This window comes from Dunckerocampus dactyliophorus, chromosome 2 (genome assembly GCF_027744805.1).
Source record: "Dunckerocampus dactyliophorus isolate RoL2022-P2 chromosome 2, RoL_Ddac_1.1, whole genome shotgun sequence".
In the NCBI taxonomy this organism is placed as follows: Eukaryota; Metazoa; Chordata; class Actinopteri; order Syngnathiformes; family Syngnathidae; genus Dunckerocampus; species Dunckerocampus dactyliophorus.
Genome location: NC_072820.1, coordinates 406,380 through 427,500, shown reverse-complemented (window position 1 = coordinate 427,500; position 21,121 = coordinate 406,380). Strand labels below are relative to the sequence as shown.

The window sequence follows — 21,121 nt, the reverse complement described above, 5'->3', positions numbered from 1 at the left end:
GTATGTATATATATATATATATATATATATATATTTATATATACACACACACACATGTGCATGGCTCAGATCAAGGGTACCCAAGTGTTACATTTAAAATTTTAAACTGGTGGATAGACCTTGGTAATGTTATCAACACAAACTTCAAACATTGCAAAACACACACCCAACATACCAGAGCTGGAGACATCTTCCATTTCCCATAGCAACCCTCCTCTTAAATGTAAAGTACATAACTCGGTGTCCACTCGGTGTTAGACTTTTGTTCAAATAATCTTATTTTACTCTTTTATACACAAAAAAATCACTTTAGTTGCACAGTTAAGTAATTATTCCATGAATATATACCATTGTAATCATCATGGGGTTTATCGAGGGAAAGGCTTCTTGAGACGTCATCTGTACTTCTGTGAAGAAGGTGTCGGACGTTTCGCTCCTCATCCGAAGAGCTTCGTCAGCGAACTAACAAGTGCTGGTAGCCTAGGCCTTAAATACAGTAAGAGTGGGCGGAATTGGTGTGCCAACACCCTCCTCCTATTGGTTCCTTACACTAAGCCTGGGAGGAGTTGTGGTCTAATCCTCTCCTCCCATTAGCACCTCCGATAAAAGGGAAGTGTCGCTCCCTGAGTTGGGTATGAACAACTCTGATACTGGCTCGTTAGCATCTATTGTTCTGGCTCGGCCCTGGCTCCACCTCATTTGCATGACTAAGAACTGTGGGTTTTGGTCTCAGTAACCTGCTGAACACAGGGTCCAAATTAAACCTCAAACCACCATTCCGATTCAATGATGGGTTCTGTTGTTTGACAAAAATAGCTTCCTTTACTCCTCTTTCAAACCATCTGTTTTCTTTGGCCAAAATCTTTACCTCGCTGTCCTCAAAAGAGTGATTGGTTGCTTTAAGGTGTAGATGTACTGCTGATTGAGGACCACTAGAATTGTCCCTGCAATGTTGATAAAGCCTTTTTTGGAGCATTTGCTTAGTTTCCCAATGTAGTGCTCTTTGCATTCCTCATCTTTACAGTGGATGGAATAGACCACATTGCTCTGTTTTTGTGTTTGCATTGCTGTGTGATGTTTTTAGTTGTGCACCATGACTTAGACTGTTGTGTTGAGTGATGACCATCCTGATTTCAAGTGTGCTTGAAGTCGGTATATGTTACCATGCATACCTGCGCCCAATAGCACGGTGCACTTTGTGTATGTGTTAAATACAAAAATAGCACCTGTAGCTGAGCCTGCGCCTTTTAATACGGTGCGCTTTATGGTCGTGAAAATACGGTATATATATATACACTGCTCCAAAAAATTAGAGGATCACTTGGAAAACACATCAGATCTAAACTGGGGGAAAAATGATGTTGAATATGTTTCCTGATAATAAGTGGGTGATGTATTAGTAACAAAATGATGCCACATCATTTGATAGAAATGAAAATGATCACCCTATAGAGGGGGGAAATCAAAGACACCCCAAAAATGAAAGTGAAAAAATGATGCAGCACACTGGTCCATTTAGCTAAAATGTCATTGTAGCATCTCAAAATGATTCTCAGTAGTTTGTGTGGCCCCCACGTGCTTGTACGCATGCCTGACAACGTGGGGGCATGCTCCTAATGAGACTACGGATGGTGTCCTGGGGGATCTCCTCCCAGATCTGGACCAGGGCATCACTGCGGTACCTGGACGCATGGAGGAGATTGCAGGAGACAGGTAGTTACTCCAGGAGAGCTGGACAGGGCCGTGGAAGGTCCTTCAACCCTCAGCAGGATCGGTATCTGCTCCTTTGTGCAAGGAGGAACAGGATGAGCACTGCCAGAGCCCTACAAAATGACCTCCAGCAGGCCACTGGTGTGAATGTTTCTGACCAAACAATCAGAAACAGGCTCCATGAGGGTGGTCTGAGGGCCCGACGTCCTGTAGTGGGCCCTGTGCTCACTGCCCAGCACCGTAGAGCTCGATTGGCATTTGCCATAGACCACCAGAATTGGCAACTACACCACTGGTGCCCTGTGCTCTTCCCTGATGAGAGCAAGTTCAACCTGAGCACATGCGACAGACGTGAAAGGGTCTGGAGATGCCGTGGAGAACGTTATGCTGCCTGCAACATCATTCAGCATGACCGCTTTGGTGGTGGGTCAGTGATGGTCTGGGGAGGCATATCCCTGGAAGGATGCACAGACCTCTACAGGTTAGATAATGGCACCCTGACTGCTATTAGGTATCGGGATGAAATCCTTGGACCCATTGTCAGAACCTACGCTGGTGCAGTGGGACCTGGGTTCCTCCTGGTCCACGACAATGCCCGACCTCATGTGGCTAGTGTATGCAGGTAGTTCCTGGAGGATGAAGGAATTGATACCATTGACTGGCCCCCATGTTCACCTGACCTAAACCCAATAGAACACATCTGGGACATTATGTTTAGGTCCATCCGGCGCCGCCAGGTTGCTCCTCAGACTGTCCAGGAGCTCATGGATGCCCTGGACCAGATCTGGGAGGAGATCCCCCAGGACACCATCCGTAGTCTCATTAGACAAGGAAGATAATGACACATAACTCCTCAGTAGTTGTTTACTGTACATAAACTGAGTAATATGTCAGTGAAAATAGTTGATGTATTACGTTCAGTTAGCATTTGCTATACATTACCGATACTGTACAGCAGGAACGATAAAGATGATGCAAAAGACAACGCAGCCGCAGTTGAGGCAGCATTTTAAAAAGCTTTTGGCAATGGCCACGTTTTCCAATTCACGGTGAAATGGTAGAAGCCATTGACTTTTTTCCTTCATACAGTAAGTAGCCGCTGCGAGTGAACGGATAACTTTTGTTAGTTTATCTGTAATGGGAATAATAAAGATGAAAGTTGCAGTGTCCATGCGTGGCTGCTTGTTCTAAACTTTTTTTTATGTCACTGCAGCGGTACAAGAGCGACTCAGGAGGGGGGCATAATGTCAGCTGACTGATGTCATATGACATATATGAAGTAACTGCAATGATGCAGGTGCCACGCTACCCACAGTACCTTTGGGATGGCCGTAACGGGCACCCCTCATATAGCATATACTGGATGCCCATCCATACACTGTATTACTTAACATTGTTTTCACGTAAAAAAACCAAACTCTTTTCTAAGGAGTGGTGGCTTTCCTGAGCTGTGGCGCCACGATCCATTACATGTAGCGAAACCCTGAAGTATAGTCTACAAGTGTCTTATTTCCAGGTTTTATGTCGGCCACATCAAATGATATGGCACCCTGAGTTTGCTATCTGTGGTATTTGTTGATACGGGAATGAGTAATGAGTGGTGATATCAATGTGTGGAAGTTAGCTGAGGTTTGTGTGTGTGAGGAACAGCAGGCAGTGTTGACTGAGTGAAGGAGTGCTGAGGAGCAGCATTGCCATGGAAACTGCTCCCTCCTGCTGTTGGGGGGGGTCCAGCGCATCCAAGTGGAGGAACACAATCACCCTGATCTTGAAAACAGGAGTGAACTTTGACCCCCGAGGAATTGTCAGCAAGCAAGGTGCCAGTGGATGCCAGAAGGGCAAGTGCACGTGCAGATCAAGAGGTCGTTATCGGCTTGACTTTGATGCGTGACCATGACGACCAGGATGGAGGCGGAGCTTTGTTGGTCTCAAAGCATCACACACACGCACGCTCCCCAAACTCTCCTGACTTGGGAGAAAAGAGGAGCAATTAGGAAAATAAAAGCTCTTGCACTGCAAGAATGTTCTTCTGTGCCGTTGCCATGGGAACTGGCCTGCTCTGCCCCCTCCCCCTCCTGGCCAAGTGGCTCTGCAGCACAATGCCGCGGAACGAAGAGATTACCACAGAAGAAGAAGGGGTGGGTTGCTCTTTCCATGATAAAATGAACAGGAAGCGAGGGCAAAAAAAACTTAAAATAAAAGCAGAAAAGTCTTGTTTTTGTCCTGTCATGCACCAAGCATCATGTCCTTCTCTGTCTGCAGATGTTCACCACGCTTCCCATCAAGGTGCCTCAAGTCAGCTCACTGCACCGACTGGCCGGGCACGCCGCCACCCTGCTACCTCAGGTACACACACATCACACTTGCACAGGTCAACGTTTGCTTATTTCATCCTCCCCCCTTCTCCGTGTCTCTGCTATTCCTGACATTTCCTTCACTTCCTTGCTGGAAATATGACCTTTTCCTAATAGGGAGACAAAAGATATGCAAACTAATAAATACTACTACTACTCCTAAATAATAACAATAATAATAATAATACATCAAAAGGCATATAAAAATACATTTTACTTAAAGATTGAAGAGTTTTATTGTCATATGCACAGTAAAACTGGTAGTTCTGCTATGCAATGAAATTCTTATTCTGTTCATTCTCCCAAGAAAAGAAAGAAAACACAAGAAAGAATAAGAACATAAGAAACATAAATACCAATAAATGAAGCAACAACAACAGAAGAGACAATAATACCACTTACTTCACTACTTTACTTGGTACTACTACTACTACTAATAATAAATTAAAAGGTGTTCAAATAAATTATACATTTTCTATTATAAGAAATAACAACACATTAAAAGGTATTCAAAAATAAATACATTTTACATTAAAAGGCATTCAAAAATGCATTCAAATAAAATAATACATTTTATATAGTAAAATAATAAAGATACATTAAGTTATTGAAATAAATACATTGTATTCCTATAATAACAATACATCAAAAGGTATTCAAATAAGTCAATAGTACATTTACATAATACAACTAATAAAATACAAGCTGTTCAAATAACTAAAACATTTTACATCATAAAAAATGTATAATACATTTAAAGTTATTTAAATAAATAATAGTTTACATGAAAAAATGTATCTAAATGTTAAATGTTTAATATCATTTTCCATAATAAAAATACAAATAGTACTGTGTTACAGGGTATTCAAATAAATCTATTAAGAATAGAAATAAAAGATCCATAAAAAATGTCAACTAATGATGTAAATAGAAGGTAAATGATGTGAAAATGAGTGTGTATGTGATCATGATGATAGTGTACAGTATGTAAGCGTATGTATGTTTCTTCTATTTTGCTGCTGTTGTGGATTTAGGTCAGGCCAAAGACCCAGATCCCCGACAGTCTTCCCCAGAGTCCCTGCCAGGAGCCCCCCCAGTCCATCAGCCAGCCAAGAACCACCTCTGTGCCCAGCCCTAAGAACCCGGGCCCCACCCTGCCCACCCCCAACTGCACGCTCGGCCCCGGCCACCCACCTCATGGCGAGAGTCACACCACTGATCCGCCTATGGCTCCGCCCCTCAGCCTGCCCAGCGATGCTGGCTCCGGCAGCCCCTCCCAGCACGCCTCGGCGGGGGCCGGTGTGGCCTACGCCATCATCGCGGCCTCTCCCACCACCACCGCCAACGGCGTGTCCGCTGTCAGCGAGGCCGTCAAGGTGTGCACGCCTTCTTGTTTTGCTTAAAAGCATCCATGACATGATGACATGATACGTGATGTTTGTGTGATCAGGTGATCATCATCCAGCCTCAGGCCCCCGGTAGCAGTGAAGGCTCCCAGCCCCCCCTCCCATCACAAGAGGCTCCCAGCTCCCCCTCCCACAAGGAGGAGGAGGAGGAAGAGGATCCGGAGGTGAGGTGAACAGGAAGTGTCTTCCAAACTAACTAACTAACTAACCAGCATGGTGTCTTTGACAGAAAATCTCCTTCATGGTGGCGCTGGGCCTGGTCACCAACGAGCACCTGGAAGGTGACGTGCACCATCAGGGTGTGTTCAGCGTGTCTGAGGGACGCTTCTAACGCTGTTTTTTTATTTTATTTTGTACTCCATGTAGAGATCCAGATGAAGAGGCAGGAGAGGAAGAGGCGGAGCACGGCCAACCCCGCCTATAGCGGCCTCTTTGAACCCGAAGTGCTTACCCTCGCCGTCCGTCCCCGGTGTGTCTTGTCCACGCTGACTCTCCTTTGTTTGTTTTTGTTCTCCCACAGCGCAAACGTCTGACATCGCATTACCTGAACACCTCCCTCTTCCTGTCAGCGCGAGGTAGGACTCGGCTAGCCCCCGCGCCGCGTACTAACCACGTGACAAACATCACCGTTAGCTTTGTGCTGCTGCATGGCCCTTTAACACATGCATGCGTATGTACGTGCACTCCTCTGCTGCCGCTAACGTGTGCTCTGCTTCCATCCACATGCTAGACTCTGAGGATTTCTGCTGGAAGGTAGGTCACATGACGCTTGGAATGTCTGTTGACACATTCCCCATCACCCCCATCATTTTTTTAGACGTCCCACAAACAAAAAAAATTGCTTCATTCTATTGTTTTCCAGGAATTCTAAAGTTTCCCTCCCAAAAATGACCATGGAAAACACATTTCTATAAACATCACAACAGGACTCCAATTTATCTGTGGCTGTGGGGTGTGTGTGTGTGTGTGTGTGTGTGTGTTGCATAATTGGCCATGCTGCGTGTGAATGTCGTTATTATGCACTTTTTTTTGGAAGCAACCCATGTAAATATGCAGACACTGTTTTTATAATTTAAGAACAAAAGTTGCAGATAATGAAGTGTATTATTAGTATCAATTTAGATTTTTACAAATATTTCAGCTTTCTTGTATATTTTTGCTTGTAATGTTATGACTTTATTGTCATAATATTTAGACTTTATTATCCTAATATTATAACCTTTTCCCAGCACGATTTTCCAAAAAGTGCTAATTTATTTCCAAAAATTTACCCTTGGGAAAATTACAACTTTTTTTCTAGTTAGAATTTTTTTTTTATTTTATTATATAATATTTTCACCTCATTCTCATAAAATTGCATCTTTTTTCTTTATTTTTGCTCATATTTCTGCTTTCTTCTGGTACATATTAGCTTGGAATAATATCCTATCCTAGTATTATAACCTTTTCCCAACCTGATTTTCCAAAAGTTGCAACTTTATTTTGGTTAGTTTCTCATATTATGACACAAAACCTTTTTCTTTAATATTTCAGCTTTATGCTACTCAAATGACTTTTTTTCTCAGATTATTATGAATTTATTCTCACAAAATGTCAACCTTTTTTCTCATTAGAACATGATTCTCATTCTCATAAAATTAGTTTATTTTTCCCCCATTTGTGTTTTATTTTCTTGTTGAATTTTATTTTTCAGAATAAAACTTGTTTTTAAAACCAACAGGTCGCACTTGGACATTAAAACATGGGTTTAAAAAAGTAGACGGAGCAGCCTGGGAGTACATTTAGATGGGTCGGGGCCTGCTTGTTGACAAGAGCATCTACTGTATGGAGTTGGAGTCGCATTCACGCACAGTCCCATTATAATGTATAACATCTGTGGCGGTCCAAATGTATCTGTGGCACGCCATCGTGTAATGGAAGCGCTGGTTCCACCATCAAAACTTTTTTCCACATTCCAAAAAATTCTGTACTTGTTTGCCAAACTGATGGCGCCCGTGCCGCGTCTGCCACTGTTGGGCGAGCAGGCTAACGCTAGCCTTGGTGTGTCGCCGCAGGATGACGTGGAGCACGACGAGCACTGCGCCGTGTGCAAGGAGGACGGCGAGCTTCAGCCGTGTCACAACTGCCCCCGCGCCTTCCACCCCGACTGCCTCCAGCCGCCCCTCAAGACGCCCCCCAGGGGGCCTTGGTACTGCCCCAAGTGCCAGAAGAAGGTAGGACAGCTTTCAGCCGCTTTAGTGGCGCATAGGGAGTGCTGGTCATGTGACCTGTAAATGCTTGTTTTGTGTGCAGGTTCTGAACAAGGAGAACATGTCGTGGCCTCACAACTTCGTGCAGTCGTACGTCACACATAAAACAGGTGAGTGTGGAGGTGTGTGTGTGAAGGCACGTGCACACGCTTGTTGGTGCCATGGCGTGCACATGGCACTAACAAGCGCGCATGTGCATACAGTGCGCCAGGAGGAGAAGCGGCGTCTGCTGCGGCGAAACAGCGAGCTGAAGAAGGAGTGCGCTCACCTGGAGGAAGAGGACAAGAAGCTCAACAAGACGCTGAAAGTAAGACCCCGCCCACCTGTGTGTACGTGTGTTTGCGTGCTGTGGCGTCTCACGTGCACCGTTTCCCCGTCGCAGCGCTGCATGGAGCGGCGGGACAGCCTGGCAGCGCAGCAGCGGGACACGAAGGCGTCGCTGGAGCGCCTGAAGGCCCTCATCAAGCTCATCCAGGTCACCATGACGACCACTGCCACCGTCGCCGCCTCGCTGCTCTCGCCGTCCTGGATCAAAAGTGGCCCCGCTGCCACCACGCCCCTCCAGCCCTCCCGTGGCCAGGATGACATCACCAACTAGCCCCGCGCCCACCCCACTCCCCTCCACTTCAGCGCTTTTCTTTTTTTGTGGAACAAAAGAAGCGAGAAGTATTTCTAAACACCTCCAGTGCTTACGAGATTTGAGTTTTTCTTTTTTTTTTATTTTCTACTTCATGTTGTTGGCCTTAATGTATTTCCTGTCCCTCATGCTCTAGTCTGCCACTCGTGCTCCAAGTGGCGCCACGTGGATGTGCACGTGCTTGTGACTTTTGCCAAAAAAATTCAGGATGAGGTTTGTTGTTTTCTTCAGTATTAATAGAGCTAAAGAAGAAAGTATTTAAGAGCAAAGTACACTAATTAGCATTTTTAGTGGAGAGTTTTTAGTATTTTCATTGATGCCTGAGATCATTGTACATACGTCGTCATCCTCATCAGTCGTGGTGCACAGACCAATGACCTTCAGTGACCTTGAGCAGCTTTGGTCACGTGAAGCGTGTGCGAGCAGATCAAACGTAAGAATCACTCTTATATGCCAAAAAAAAGTCCACGGGAAGTCATCATATCAACAAGCTTTTTGTTTTCCTACATCCACACTGCCTCACTCTGCTTGTTCTACACGCCACCAGGAGGCGCCACAAACACACGCAAGCGTGGCGCGCACGTCTTCCCGCCGCCGCCGCCGCTTGCCGACGAACAAATGCCTTCAGTGTGTCACGTGACCTATGACCGGGTCACTGCTCCAAACTACACGTAAACTGTTATGGACAAGACACGTGACGCATATCCACACACACAAACACACGTAACGTAACGTTCCTGCGTCCTGGTCCGTTGTGGAATCCTCTCCGGGAGAAACTGTGCAGTGATGAAACAGATCTATTTTGCTAGAGCACACCTTTGAACAAAGAACACTAAAAGTTGTTTTTTATTCTTTTATGGAGCAGCAAAAACAATACATGTGTCTGAGGCCACCAGGAGGCGCTGACGAGGCGAGCTCCAACGTTTAGTTGTGGTTGGTTTTGTCTTAAATATGCCAATGTAGTAGTTGACTTTTTTCTACCAACTTCTTACAAAAAAAGATTCATGAATAAACATTTCAACAACGCTTTCTGTGTGTGTGTCCTGTCCAACACCGACGCCTGCTGGACGCCTGGCGTATTGCAGCAAGGCGCGATTGTTGGGCTTCACCCACGTGACTTAAAGGCACTTCTGGGTGAGTGTACATGGTGTGATGCATGAAGACAAAGTAGTCGGTAACAAGACGATGGAAAAGCAGTGAAAGCTTATCTCAGCGTCAGACTTAATGAAAATGCTTATAACATGTCAGTTTGCCTACTTACACTTTTAGCCGGATTTTACACACCATTTCCGCGCTGCTAGACGCTAGCTAGCAAACCTAGCTTCAAAGCCCTCCATATTCCAATTCCGGGTGGAAACATTTCACAATACTGAGTTCCAACTTTGATTTTAGTATGAATTGAACTTCTTGTTGCTCATTGTATGCTGGAGCGTGTTTTACTCTGCTCCACAGCTGGATCACGCCAAAAAAGGTGGTCTGTCGGCATTTCCTCAACTTTTTTCCCCGTTGTGATGGCCAATCTCAGATTGGCAATCTGACTAACGGCGTTTTCCCAAATACACATTTGAACGATTTCCACATGCAAGGAAGGTGCCCTTTTCTACTTGAAAGTCTATCGGGCGCGTAAAAGTATACACTGAAGAATGGCGACATGGCAGTACCCGGATGTTCACCCAAAATGGCCATCTTGGCTATGTGGCGGTAAAGGATGAAATGACTACCTGGAGTGGTTGGAATTCACCAATAAAAAGGAGCGAAAGTAAATATCCGGGAGGTGCACAACGACATTAATGGACTCGTGACAAAGAAACTCATATTTTAACTTTCTAGTGTTTTTCATTTTAAAAAACTACGGGGGTTGGCCTGACCACGTGATGTAGTTTGCAGAACCGCAGCTAGATGTCGCCCTTGCTTACTTGTTAACAACGTCGGCGTCCTTGTGGTCACAGGACATTTTGTTGACACGACCTCGTCTTGTTTTGCTTTGGAGGAACAACGATTGTTTACCATGTGACTAGGTATGCTCTTGAATTTCACCACGTGTCTTTCTGTGGAGCTAGGAAAAGAAAATACTCCACTTTAGCCCAGCAAGTGAAAAGCAGTTTTTATCTGCTAGCTAAATGTGTAGTTCGCACTCCTCGTCACTGGGTGGTGGTCCTGTTACTGTCAATGGCACGAGGAAGAAATCGAAGTAGTTTAGTCAGGCGGGCCAGTATTGCCTGGAATAATTCCCATATTTCCTGGGAAGAAAATCCCGTTTTTTTTCTGGGAAAAGTTTCCTTATTTCTTTGGAAATTTGCTGTATTTTTAGAAAACATTTCCATACTTCCTGGGGAAATTTCCATTATTTATTTCTGGAAATACTGTATTTGCCATATTTTCCGGTAAAAGTTCCTTAGTTTCTCAGAAAAAGTATTTCCTGGAAAATTCCATGTAATTCCAGAAAATGTCCCCATATTCCCTGGAATAATTCACATATTTTTTGGCAATAGTTATTCTTCTTATTTCTTGGAAATGTTCCTGTATTCTCAGAAAAATACCTCTTGGTGGAAAATTCAGCATTTTGGAAAGATTTTCTGTTCCCCATATCTGCTGTAATTATTCCCATATTTTCCAAAAACTTTTCTCTTATTCCCCAGAAAAAGTTTACTTCATTTTTGTAAAATCTTCCATATGTTCTGAAAACGTTTCCATATTTTCTGGGAGAAATTCCATTTGCTCTGTTTCTGAAATAGTTCACATATTTTTTGGGAAATGTTCCTTTGTTTCCCGGAATTTTCTCAGAAAAAAAATCTGTAAAAAAAAAATCCCTGTATATTCTGGAATTTTCCCCATATCTTCTGGAGTAATTCCCATATTTCCCTCCGCATTTTTCTCTCATTTCCCAGAATAAGCTTCTTTATTTCTTGGAAAATTCCCTTTATTTCCCAAAACATTTCCATATTTTCCAGTAGGAATTGTCGTTCCTGTGCAGTATATCCTGAAACATGTCACATATTTTCAGGGAAAAGTTCCTTTGTTTCTTGGAATTTTCTTGGAAAATTTCCTGACTTGTCGGGGGAAAAAATTCTGCATTTTGGAAAGATTTCCCGAAAATTCCCTGTATTTCCTGAAATTTTCTTCATATCTCCCATATTTTCCCCAAAATGTTCTAATTTCCCAGAAAAAGTTTCATAATTTCTTGTATTGTAAATTTCCTGTATTGTCTGAAAACGTTTCGATATTTTCTGGAAATTCCCTATTCCTCTTTTCAGACACATTTCACATATTTTCTGGGAAATTTTGCTTTATTTCCTGGAATTTTCTTGGCAAATTTTCTTGTGTTCTCTGAAAAATTCCAATTTCCTTAATTTTCTGAAAACCTAGACGTTCCGTGCACCAGAGGGGCGCGAGTGAGTTGTGACCTTTGACACGGCGGTGATGTCGCAGTGGGAATTTCCCTGACAAGGAAAAGCGAGCAAAACGGCGAGTCAGCCACGAGCCGGAAGGCCGGCGCTGACTCAGCTTGGAGTCGGATCAGAACCAGACCGCGAACGGAGCAACAGAAACCTCACGGCCAGTGACGCCGTTGGCCCCGCCCCCTTCTATGTGTTACCTTGTCAGTCATCAGATTACATGCTTAGCTTCTTCTTCTTCTTCACTACCTGACCCCCCCTCCCCATGATGATGTCATGGGGGGAACATTCCTTCCCACTGCCACATGGAAACATCAGCCAGACGTTCCTCATGGAGGTCAAACACAAGATCAAATATTTACTTCATTCCTACTGCTGACCTCTGACCCCACACAACTCCACAAATAAACCAACCAATCACACACACACGCACACACATGCACACACACGCACGCACACACACACACACGCACGCACACACACGCACGCACACACACACACACACACGCACACACACCAGGACAGATAGTCTGCAGTTTTCCCGGGTGTGGCGGGCATTGTGCTCATTGTAGCTCATTTAGCTAACATGTTGAAATGCTACATGCTAACATCTGCAACAATCTCCCTTATTATATATTATATATTTCTTGAAAAGTTCACATATTTCCCGGGAAAGTTCCCATATTTGTCCACATTTTTGGTGTGTTTTTTGCCCCACCTCTCATTTTCTGAACAAATCCTGTTATTTTTCATACTTTGTTTTTTTGTGTGTGGTATTTATTTTCAGAGAATAAAATCCATAAGTTTGGAAAGATTTCCTGTGTTTCCCACAATATTTTTTATATATCCTTTTATATATATATATATATATATATATATATATATATATATAAAGGACATATTTTCTGGTAGAAATTTTCCAAATTTTTATTCTCATTTCATGACCAGGGCCGCACGGTGGTCTAGTGGTTAGCATGTTGGCCACACAGTCACAGTCTGGAGATGGGAAGACCTGGGTTGGATTCTCCCTTGGGCATTTCTGTGTGGAGTTTGCATGTTCTCCCCGTGTGTGTGTGTGGGTGTGTGTGTGTGTGTTTTTTCTGGGTACTCCGGTTTCCTCCCACATTCCAAAAACATGCATGTTAGCTTCATTGGAGACTCTAAATGGTCCATAGGTATGAATGTGAGTGTTTGTCTATATGTGCCCTGCCATTGGCTGGACACCAGTCCAGGGTGTACCCCACCTCTCGCCCCAAGTCAGCTGGGATAGGCTCCAGCATACCCCCCCACCCTAATGAGGAGAAGCATGATGTATGAACACATGAGGTATGAGCACAAGATGTATAAACACATGAAGTATGAGCACATGATGTATGAACACATGATGTATGAACATATGAGGTATGAGCACATGATGTATGAACACATGAGGTATGAGCACATGATCTATGAAGACATGAGGTATGAATACATGATGTATGAACACATGATGTATGAGCACATGGCGTATGAACACATGACCTACAAACACATGAGGTATGAACACATGATGGAAGCATGTTCTGTAAGTAGCATGCTAATGTGATGCTAAGCGTGTTACTTAATGGCTTTAACGTGTTTTCCACATCAAAGGCTGCTAATGAACGCCACGCAGGACGCCATCTTGACTTGACTCGAATGAGGTCGTCGTCCGATTCCTCCATGTTGAAAAGGACACGTGTGTCGTCCGGAGACATCCCGCGCTAATTGCGGGGACGTGTCGGCCAGCAGCGCCACGGGGGCCGCTGGTCGCGGCGCCCCGGCCTTCGCTCGCTGATGAAGATGAGGAGCGAAACGATCTTTGCATGAGTCACATGACCTTTCCGTATTTTTAGCTCATCTGATTAGTGCCGCTGTCGATCCCGCTATCTGCGTAGGAGTGACGCGTGTGCTCATGTTGGCAGCAGATGTTTGGAGGAGGTTAGGGAGCAGGATGGAAGGATGGAAGGAGGGGAAGGAAAGGAACATAGCTGGGAAGCAGCGAGTGAGAAGGTGTGAGATGTTTATTTAGACTGAGCTCGCCAGCCGTTCGCTCCGAGATGGACGTCCAGCACCTGCTAATCATTGTTTACATCGCCCTGCTAAGCTAGGCTAACGCGCTAGCCGGCGGACGGCGTTCAAAGGAGGCGACGGCGGCGGCATTGTCGGCCTTTGCGCTGATCCTTAGGACAACACGCCCCGCCCACGCCTTTCACTTCCTGCCGCCGTGCCAAAGACCACATCACCTTCATCACCGACGCTCCTCTTCCTCCTCTCAGCCTCCTTTCTCTCACGCTGATGATCGCCATCACACGGCGTGGCGTGGTCGTGGTGACCCAGCTGACCTTCTTCTTGCGTTGTTGTTGAGCGTGAGGAGGAAGACGAGGGTGAAGAAGTCGGGCGTCCTGCACGTGGCGGCCACATGTTTCTATATTTAGACGCGTCTTCGCCTCAGAGTTGTCCACCATGACCTTGTGGACATGTTCATGTCAAACATCGGCGGCGACCTGTGAGGGACGTCTGGAGGACAGATGTTGGCGTCCGTCAGGGGACGGCGCGACCTCGGACCTCCGCGCCGCCGGTTCTGGGGGGGGTGGAGCCCGTCCTCCGCAGGTGTGACGCCTCAGTCCTCCACGGTCTTCTGGTGGGCTACATAGACTCCGCCCCCCCAGTGACTCAGCGAGACCACACAGAACCTGTGGGCCCGCTTCACGGTTCTGCTTCTCCCTCTTGTAAACACACTCGTGTGTGTGCGTGTCAGGAATGTTGCCATCCCAGAATATTCACGCTAACATAACGCTGCCTTCAGGAACCCTGGGAAATTCATTAGTCCCAAGGTGTGTGTGCACGTGTGTGCGTGCATGTGCAGGTGTGAGTGTGTGTGAGGAAGTGACACAATCCCAAAAGCACAAATGGCCACACCCACTGATGAAACAAACCAGGTGGTGGCTCCTCCCACTCTGGTGATGTCATGTGACGCCAGAGCAAGAAGTTGTCGAAGAAGTCTTGTAGAAGAAGGTTGCGTCATCATCATCATTAGCATGCTAGCATAACAGGAAGTAAGCGGCTGCTCGCTGCATGGAATGCCAACAATGTTTGTGTTGTGGCAGTTGGGGGGGTTGGGGGGGGCCAGCTTGAAAAATGGATGTTCACCTGCCGCCAGTGGATGTGAACTCAGCACAGCTAGCGGCCGCTCGCGGGCTAGCATGCTGAGCGGTGGCGGTTGCGGCCAATCAGGCGTGTGTTCTGGTTTCCTGTCAAGCTGTGAACAAGAAAGTGACTTTTACACGCTGCCATTAAACGCCACACGCTTCTATTTTTAGCACATCTGTCTGTGAGACAAAAAAGACAACCCCACCCCCCACCCCCACCAGCCCACCCAGCCTCAGCCCTCTGGCTCCTCACGGCGAGACGTCGTAATTAACGGCGGCAACCAGACGGGGGATTTTCATCATAGACTCCGCCCACAGAAACCCCCCCGTCCCTCTGCCAGGACCTACATCAGCCCCCCCCCCCACACACACACACACTTTTCCTTCATTTCTCATCATTAAATGTTGTCCAACTACGGCAACGATTAGCATCTCGCTTGTTCTGATTGGTTGCTGACGTCGGGACCAGGAGGCGTGGTCAGGTGTTTGGTGACCACTTGGACACGCCCACCGACCGGAGTGGCGGCGACATGCGGCGTCCATAAAAGTTTACAGATGGCGGCTTGTCTACTTCCTGTTGGGGCTGTTTGATGACACTGTAAAGCAAGCCCCGCCCCCTCGCTCTGTCGACTGCACGTTTTCTTGGCTCGTTTACAAACAGAAAGAAGCTTTTATTTGCTTTTCCATCTCGTCTCAGTCAATCCTCTTTGTTTACGGCGTGTTAGCATACGCGCTGCATTCACGTTACACCTGCGGGCAAATAGGCAAATGCTAAGGAATGCTAAGGAAGCTCAAGGTCACCTTCAGCCTGACTCCAGCGTGGCCACCGTGACATCACAACACACTGAACACATGAATGAGGCGAGTGTGGCGGCGGGACCGCCCACATGTCACATGCCACACACGCCCACACCTGTCGCTACATGGGGCTTTTTCCACGCAATCACTAGCTTAATGACTTAAATGCCACCATGAGGCCCTGCCCACATTCACACTTCCAGGAGAAAGTGCTCATTTTTAGTCATGTGGTCACTGGCTGAAGGTGTCGTGTAAAAAGGTTGTTGTGTTGATGCTAACAATATAAAGGTCTGTGTTAATGTTAGCATGTATATGTTAGCATGTAAGTGTTAACATATAAATGGTAGCATGCAAGTGTTAGTATTTCAATTTTAGCATGTTAATGTTATGATGTATATGTTAGTGGTAGCATGTAGGTGTTAGCATGTTAGTATTAGCATGTAAGTGTTATCATGTACCTGTATATGTTAGCATGTAAGTAATACCATGTAGGTGTTAGCATGTTAATGTTAACATGTAAGTGTTGTCATGTTAGTGATAGCATGTTAGTGTTAACATGTAAGTGTTAGTATGTTAGTGTTAGTATGCACTTGTTATCATGTACGTATTAGCATGTTAATGGTCGCATGCACTTGTTAAAATGTTAGTGTGAGTGTGTGTTAGCATATTAGTGTTAGCACGTGTATGTTTGCATGTTAGTGTTCACATGTATGTTTTAGCATGTAAATGGTAGCATGTAAGTCTTAGCATATATGTGTTAGCATGTTAGTGTTAGCATGTGGTGAGGCGCTTGCAGCAGCAGGAATGTGAAGGTGATAAAGGTTTTGTGATGGAAGGCAAATGTTGACCCTCAGCTCACAAAGAAACCAGCAGAAAGAATTTCTTTTCTTTTCTTTGCATCGCTGATAAAACCCCACGAAGACAAGGAAGACGTCACACAGGATGGCTGATTTGTGTGTGTGTGTGTGTGTGTGAGACAGCACCACACACACGCACACACACACACACACACGCTGTCAGCGCCCGCCGCCAAGACGCTCGGCGGCCTTGAGAACTTTCCAGAGTTCTGGAAGACGTTAGCAAGCAGACGTTGAACCCAACCACCGCCTGGAAGCAGTTCAAAGGTCACACCAGCGGCGTCACGTGACGTCTTCCATGACTGACAGCTACCGTTGAGTCACTGGGACGTCCCAGACGGGTGGAGATGCTTTGCTGAAACCCTGCATCCTCTGACCATGTGACCACACGTCACATGATCACAGGAGGCCTTAGTCACATGACGCTGGCGTGTGCAGGTAGACATCACGCTAAATGGGACTTGCTAGCATGATGTCATGCTAGCGGTAGCTGGCGCGGGTCCAGGCTGCTAAAAATAGATCTGTCAAACAGGAAGTGGAGATGGCGGCCATGTTGGACGTTGTTCATGTGCAGCCTGAACGGAATCACAGCACCGGCGTGAAGATGGCGGAGGAGGAAGTCAGCTGGAAAGAACATCTCGTTATTCCTTGATGACTCATCTTCTCGTTATCGAACATTAGCATCAGCGCTAACGCCATCAAGACAATTAGCATTAGCATCAGCTCACTGGTCACATGACGCAACACCAAAGCTCACACGGCAACCATTCCTCTTCCTCTTCCTCTTCCTCTTGCTCAAGTACAAAATGGACCAGAACAGAAGCTGAAGATGTTCCTCATGCAGATGCGTGTTTATGATGAACACATGACTTCATGTTCTGTGTGAACGTATGACTGCTGCTTTGGATTCGGGTCAGAGGAACCGGAACCAGGTGGAAGTGGAGGCTCAGGAGGGGCATTGTGGACTTCCAGGAGGCAGTAAGGAAGGAGGAGGACCACCCCGAGAAGGTCCAGCGTGGAGACGAGTCACTGTGAGTCACTGGTGTGGGCATCGAACGACAGTCGCAAGGCAGCGAGGCGCCAAGGATGGACAGAAAGTCCTGGAAGCTCACTGTCTACCTTCCTGCCTCCTCGTGCCGCCCCCTCATTCTGAGGCTCCGCCCCTCAGAGAAGACATCCTTCCCTCCCCTCGCTGGGACTCAGCAGAACCAGGACCACCTCAGAGCAGCAGCAGCAGCGTTGCAACATCTGGAGGTGCACGCTGCATGAAGTGAGAAGAGGAGAAGTTCTGCCACTCTGTAAGTTTCCTCACGTGGAGATCTTCCTCCTTCCTCACGGGAGCCAGCTTCTCCTCACACGCCTGCTCCTCTGCAGAAGCAAGATGATGTGCTCCAGCACGGCTCTCCAGGGGTTCTTCATGGCGCTCTTCCTGCTCTGCTCGCCCGTGCCGCACCACGGCCGACCCGTTGATGGCCTCAGCACCAGAATGTAAGTTCTTCTTCTTCGTGCGTGGAAGCCACCTGAGAAGGAGGTGCAGGTAAAGGTCAGGGTGTGTGTATGTGGTGGCCACTGGAGGTTAAAGGTCAAGTGTCAGGTTCCAAAGTGCCGTGCTGAGGCGGTTCCGGACAGGAAGCGGGAGTGTGCGCGGAGGTCGTCCATCACGGGAGCATCCGTGCTTTTAATCGGCCGATCTGGACCGACGCTGTTTGTGTGCTCGGACCGCTCCCGTGTTTGGTTCCCAGGCTTCCTGCCCTCCAACTCCGTATTTGTGTAGGACTTACTCGCTGAGTAACTCGATACCGCACCAAAGTACTCCCGCCACCGCGGGAAAGATAACAGCTCGGACCGCCGCCTCGACCCATCTGGTCGGAATCAAAGATCCTCTCCTCATGAGTCAGCTCTTCCTCTTCCTCCTGTCCAGCGGGGTTCCTAATCATATGACCAAACGGAATACTTGCATCTGATGCTGAGTGTGTACTGCTGTCCCACATCGTTACCGCTTCTTCTCTCCTTTTTAACCTCAATTGCAACCACTGCAAATATTCCTAACCAACATGGCTGCCACACCGCGTTATTCTTTTACACTAACGACAAATATACCTAACCAACATGGCCACACCTAACCAACATGGCTGCCACATCATGTTATTCTTTTACGCTAAGCAAATGTACCTAAGCAACATGGCCGCCGCACTACGTTATTCTTTTACGCTAACGGCAAATGTACCTAACCAACATGGCCGCCACACTGCGATATTCTTTTACACTAACCAAATGTACCTAACCAACATGGCCGCCACACTACATTATTCTTTTACACTAACGGCAAATGTACCTAACCAACATGGCCGCCACACCGAGATATTCTTTTACACTAACCAAGTGTACCTAACCAACATGGCAGCCACACCATGTTATTCTTTTACCAGCAAATGTACCTAACCAACATGGCCGCCACACCTAGATATTCTTTTACACTAACCAAATGTACCTAACCAACATGGCCGCCACACCGAAATATTCTTTTACGCTAACCAAAGGTACCTAACCAACATGGCAGCCACACCGTGATATTCTTTTACGCTAACCAAATGTACCTAACCAACATGGCCGCCACGCCGTGATATTCTTTTACGCTAACCAAATGTACCTAACCAACATGGCCGCCACGCCGCGTTATTCTTTTACACTAAAGGCAAATATACCTAAGCAACATGGTCGCCACGCCACACTGCGTTATTCTTTTACACTTAACGGCAAATATACTTAACCAACATGGCCGCACATTAACCGCAATTACACCCAACCAACATGGCCGCAAGCCCGAGTTATTCATTTACACTAACCGCAAATGTACCTAAGCAACATGGCCGCCACACCGCTAATTTACTCTTAACAGAAAACATACCTAACCAACATGGCCGCCACGCCACACTGAGTTATGCTTTTACACTGAACAGCAGATATACCTAACCAACATGGCCGCCACATGCTTTATTCTTTTATGCTCAACAGCAAATAAACCTAACCAACATGGCCGCCACATGCTTTATTCTTTTATGCTCAACAGCAAATAAACCTAACCAACATGGCCGCCACATGCTTTATTCTTTTATGCTCAACAGCAAATAAACCTAACCAACATCGCTGCCACACCAGTTATTCTTTTACAGCGTAAGGCAGAGGTGTCCAAAGTGTGGTGGCCCACAGGTGTTTTTTCATTGCCCTGCAGCACAAAATGGAAAAATCAGCAGTAATTTTAGAGGAAAAAAGTCAAAATAGAAGAGAAAAAAACTTGTCATTTTACAAGAATAACGTCGTAATATAATGAGGAAAAAATAACACAATTTTAGTGGCATAAAGATGAAATATTAATTTTAAAATGATGTTATTTCTTTTAAAGCCGGAATATTATGAAAACCAAACAAAAAATACATTTAAAAAAAAAGTTGTCATTTTTGGAGAATTTGTTTGCAAAAAAAGTTATACTACAGGAATAAAGTCAAAATATGAAGGGAAAAATGTTTAAATGAAGGGAAAAACAAATTTGACACAAATAAACTCTTAACAATATAAGTACAAATAATGTCATTTTAGGAGCATAGGGTTGAAATGTTATTGGAAAAAATGTTCTATTTTTTCAAGTGGAGTATCTTGGGAAAGAAGTTACAATATTACGGGAATAAGGAGTAATTCCATTACTTTTTTTTTTGGGGGGGGGGGGGGGGGGAACAGTGCACTTAAGAGCAAAAGTGTAAGTACGCAAGTGCACCCATTGGTGTTGTGTTGTGTGGTGTCTCAGGAGGCGCTCGGTGACGCACGCGCAGCTCATGCACGACAAAGGTCGCACGCTGCAGGACTTCAAGCGCCGGATGTGGCTGCAGGAGCTCCTGGACGAGGTCCACACGGCCGAGATCCGAGACCTCCCGCCCGACTTGGACCCCGGCGCCCCCGTGCACTCCAAACCGCCTGGGGCCACCAAAAACCTGCCCCTGGGTGTGGAGAGGGCGGAGGAGGAGGAGGGCGGCGGCGGCACCAACCTGCCCCAGGAGACGTACAAAGACGGCGCCCTCAAGGCTCCCGGCAAAAGGAAGAAGAAAGGACGCTCGGGCAAGAGGCGGGACGGGGAGAATAGGAAGAGGAGGGCGCGCTCGCTCCACGAAGCAGGAAGTGGTCTCCCGCTGGCGTGTTGGTCGCTCCTCCGGCACTTTTGAACGCTGTCTCTGACGACAAAGGTAAGCGGGTGAACGTTGGTGATGATGTTCTTCTAAACTGACCTCCGTGTTTGTCCTCCAGGAAGCGACGGACTCCTGAAGAGTTGGGAAAGACACCAGAAGATATTTATTGTGTGTAAAGTCATAGACTAGATCTTTTTTTCCTTATAATTTATTTGCTCTGTATTTATTTTCTAAATGTATATTTTTCTACCATCATGCACTTTAGACAAACGTTAGCTCACCTTCTTCGCATCCTCGTCCAAAGGTCACGTGGACGCCTCGTTTTGGTTTTGACACTTGCACTGAAGTCCCGCACAGATTAAACATT

At 46.1% G+C, this 21,121-nt stretch overlaps 2 protein-coding genes across 3 annotated transcripts in view; both read left to right on the top strand.

The window, feature by feature from the left end:
• The window catches only part of phf21b (PHD finger protein 21B), a 26,679-nt gene extending 17,297 nt beyond the window's left edge, over nucleotides 1-9,382 (top strand). The window contains exons 4-14 of the mRNA XM_054767886.1: nucleotides 3,973-4,056; nucleotides 5,099-5,440; nucleotides 5,515-5,634; nucleotides 5,700-5,751; nucleotides 5,837-5,913; nucleotides 5,991-6,045; nucleotides 6,201-6,223; nucleotides 7,525-7,683; nucleotides 7,763-7,829; nucleotides 7,923-8,026; nucleotides 8,102-9,382. Coding sequence (XP_054623861.1) covers nucleotides 3,973-4,056; nucleotides 5,099-5,440; nucleotides 5,515-5,634; nucleotides 5,700-5,751; nucleotides 5,837-5,913; nucleotides 5,991-6,045; nucleotides 6,201-6,223; nucleotides 7,525-7,683; nucleotides 7,763-7,829; nucleotides 7,923-8,026; nucleotides 8,102-8,317 — 1,299 coding nt within the window. The 3' untranslated portion in view covers nucleotides 8,318-9,382. The remainder of the gene's footprint in view (nucleotides 1-3,972; nucleotides 4,057-5,098; nucleotides 5,441-5,514; nucleotides 5,635-5,699; nucleotides 5,752-5,836; nucleotides 5,914-5,990; nucleotides 6,046-6,200; nucleotides 6,224-7,524; nucleotides 7,684-7,762; nucleotides 7,830-7,922; nucleotides 8,027-8,101) is intronic.
• An 8,377-nt stretch (nucleotides 9,383-17,759) lies between these two features.
• pthlha (parathyroid hormone-like hormone a) lies at nucleotides 17,760-21,121 on the top strand. Of its 2 annotated transcripts, XM_054769095.1 has the most exons (4): nucleotides 17,760-17,874; nucleotides 17,951-18,064; nucleotides 20,379-20,811; nucleotides 20,873-21,121. In XM_054769095.1, the coding sequence occupies exons 2-3, from the start codon at nucleotides 17,958-17,960 to the stop codon at nucleotides 20,788-20,790; spliced, it is 519 nt and encodes a 172-aa protein (XP_054625070.1). In that variant the 5' UTR covers nucleotides 17,760-17,874; nucleotides 17,951-17,957; the 3' UTR covers nucleotides 20,791-20,811; nucleotides 20,873-21,121. The 2 variants fall into 2 exon arrangements, with proteins under 2 accessions (XP_054625070.1, XP_054625071.1); XM_054769096.1 differs by having other exon boundaries at nucleotides 17,794-18,064.

What these genes read in the sequence shown, in the direction of transcription:
- pthlha (XM_054769095.1), top strand. Translation starts at nt 17,958, where the DNA reads ATGATGTGCTCCAGCACGGCTCTCCAGGGGTTCTTCATGGCGCTCTTC. An exon ending in GATGGCCTCAGCACCAGAAT is followed by an intron (nt 18,065 to 20,378) that starts GTAAGTTCTTCT and finishes GTGGTGTCTCAG; the next exon opens with GAGGCGCTCGGTGACGCACG.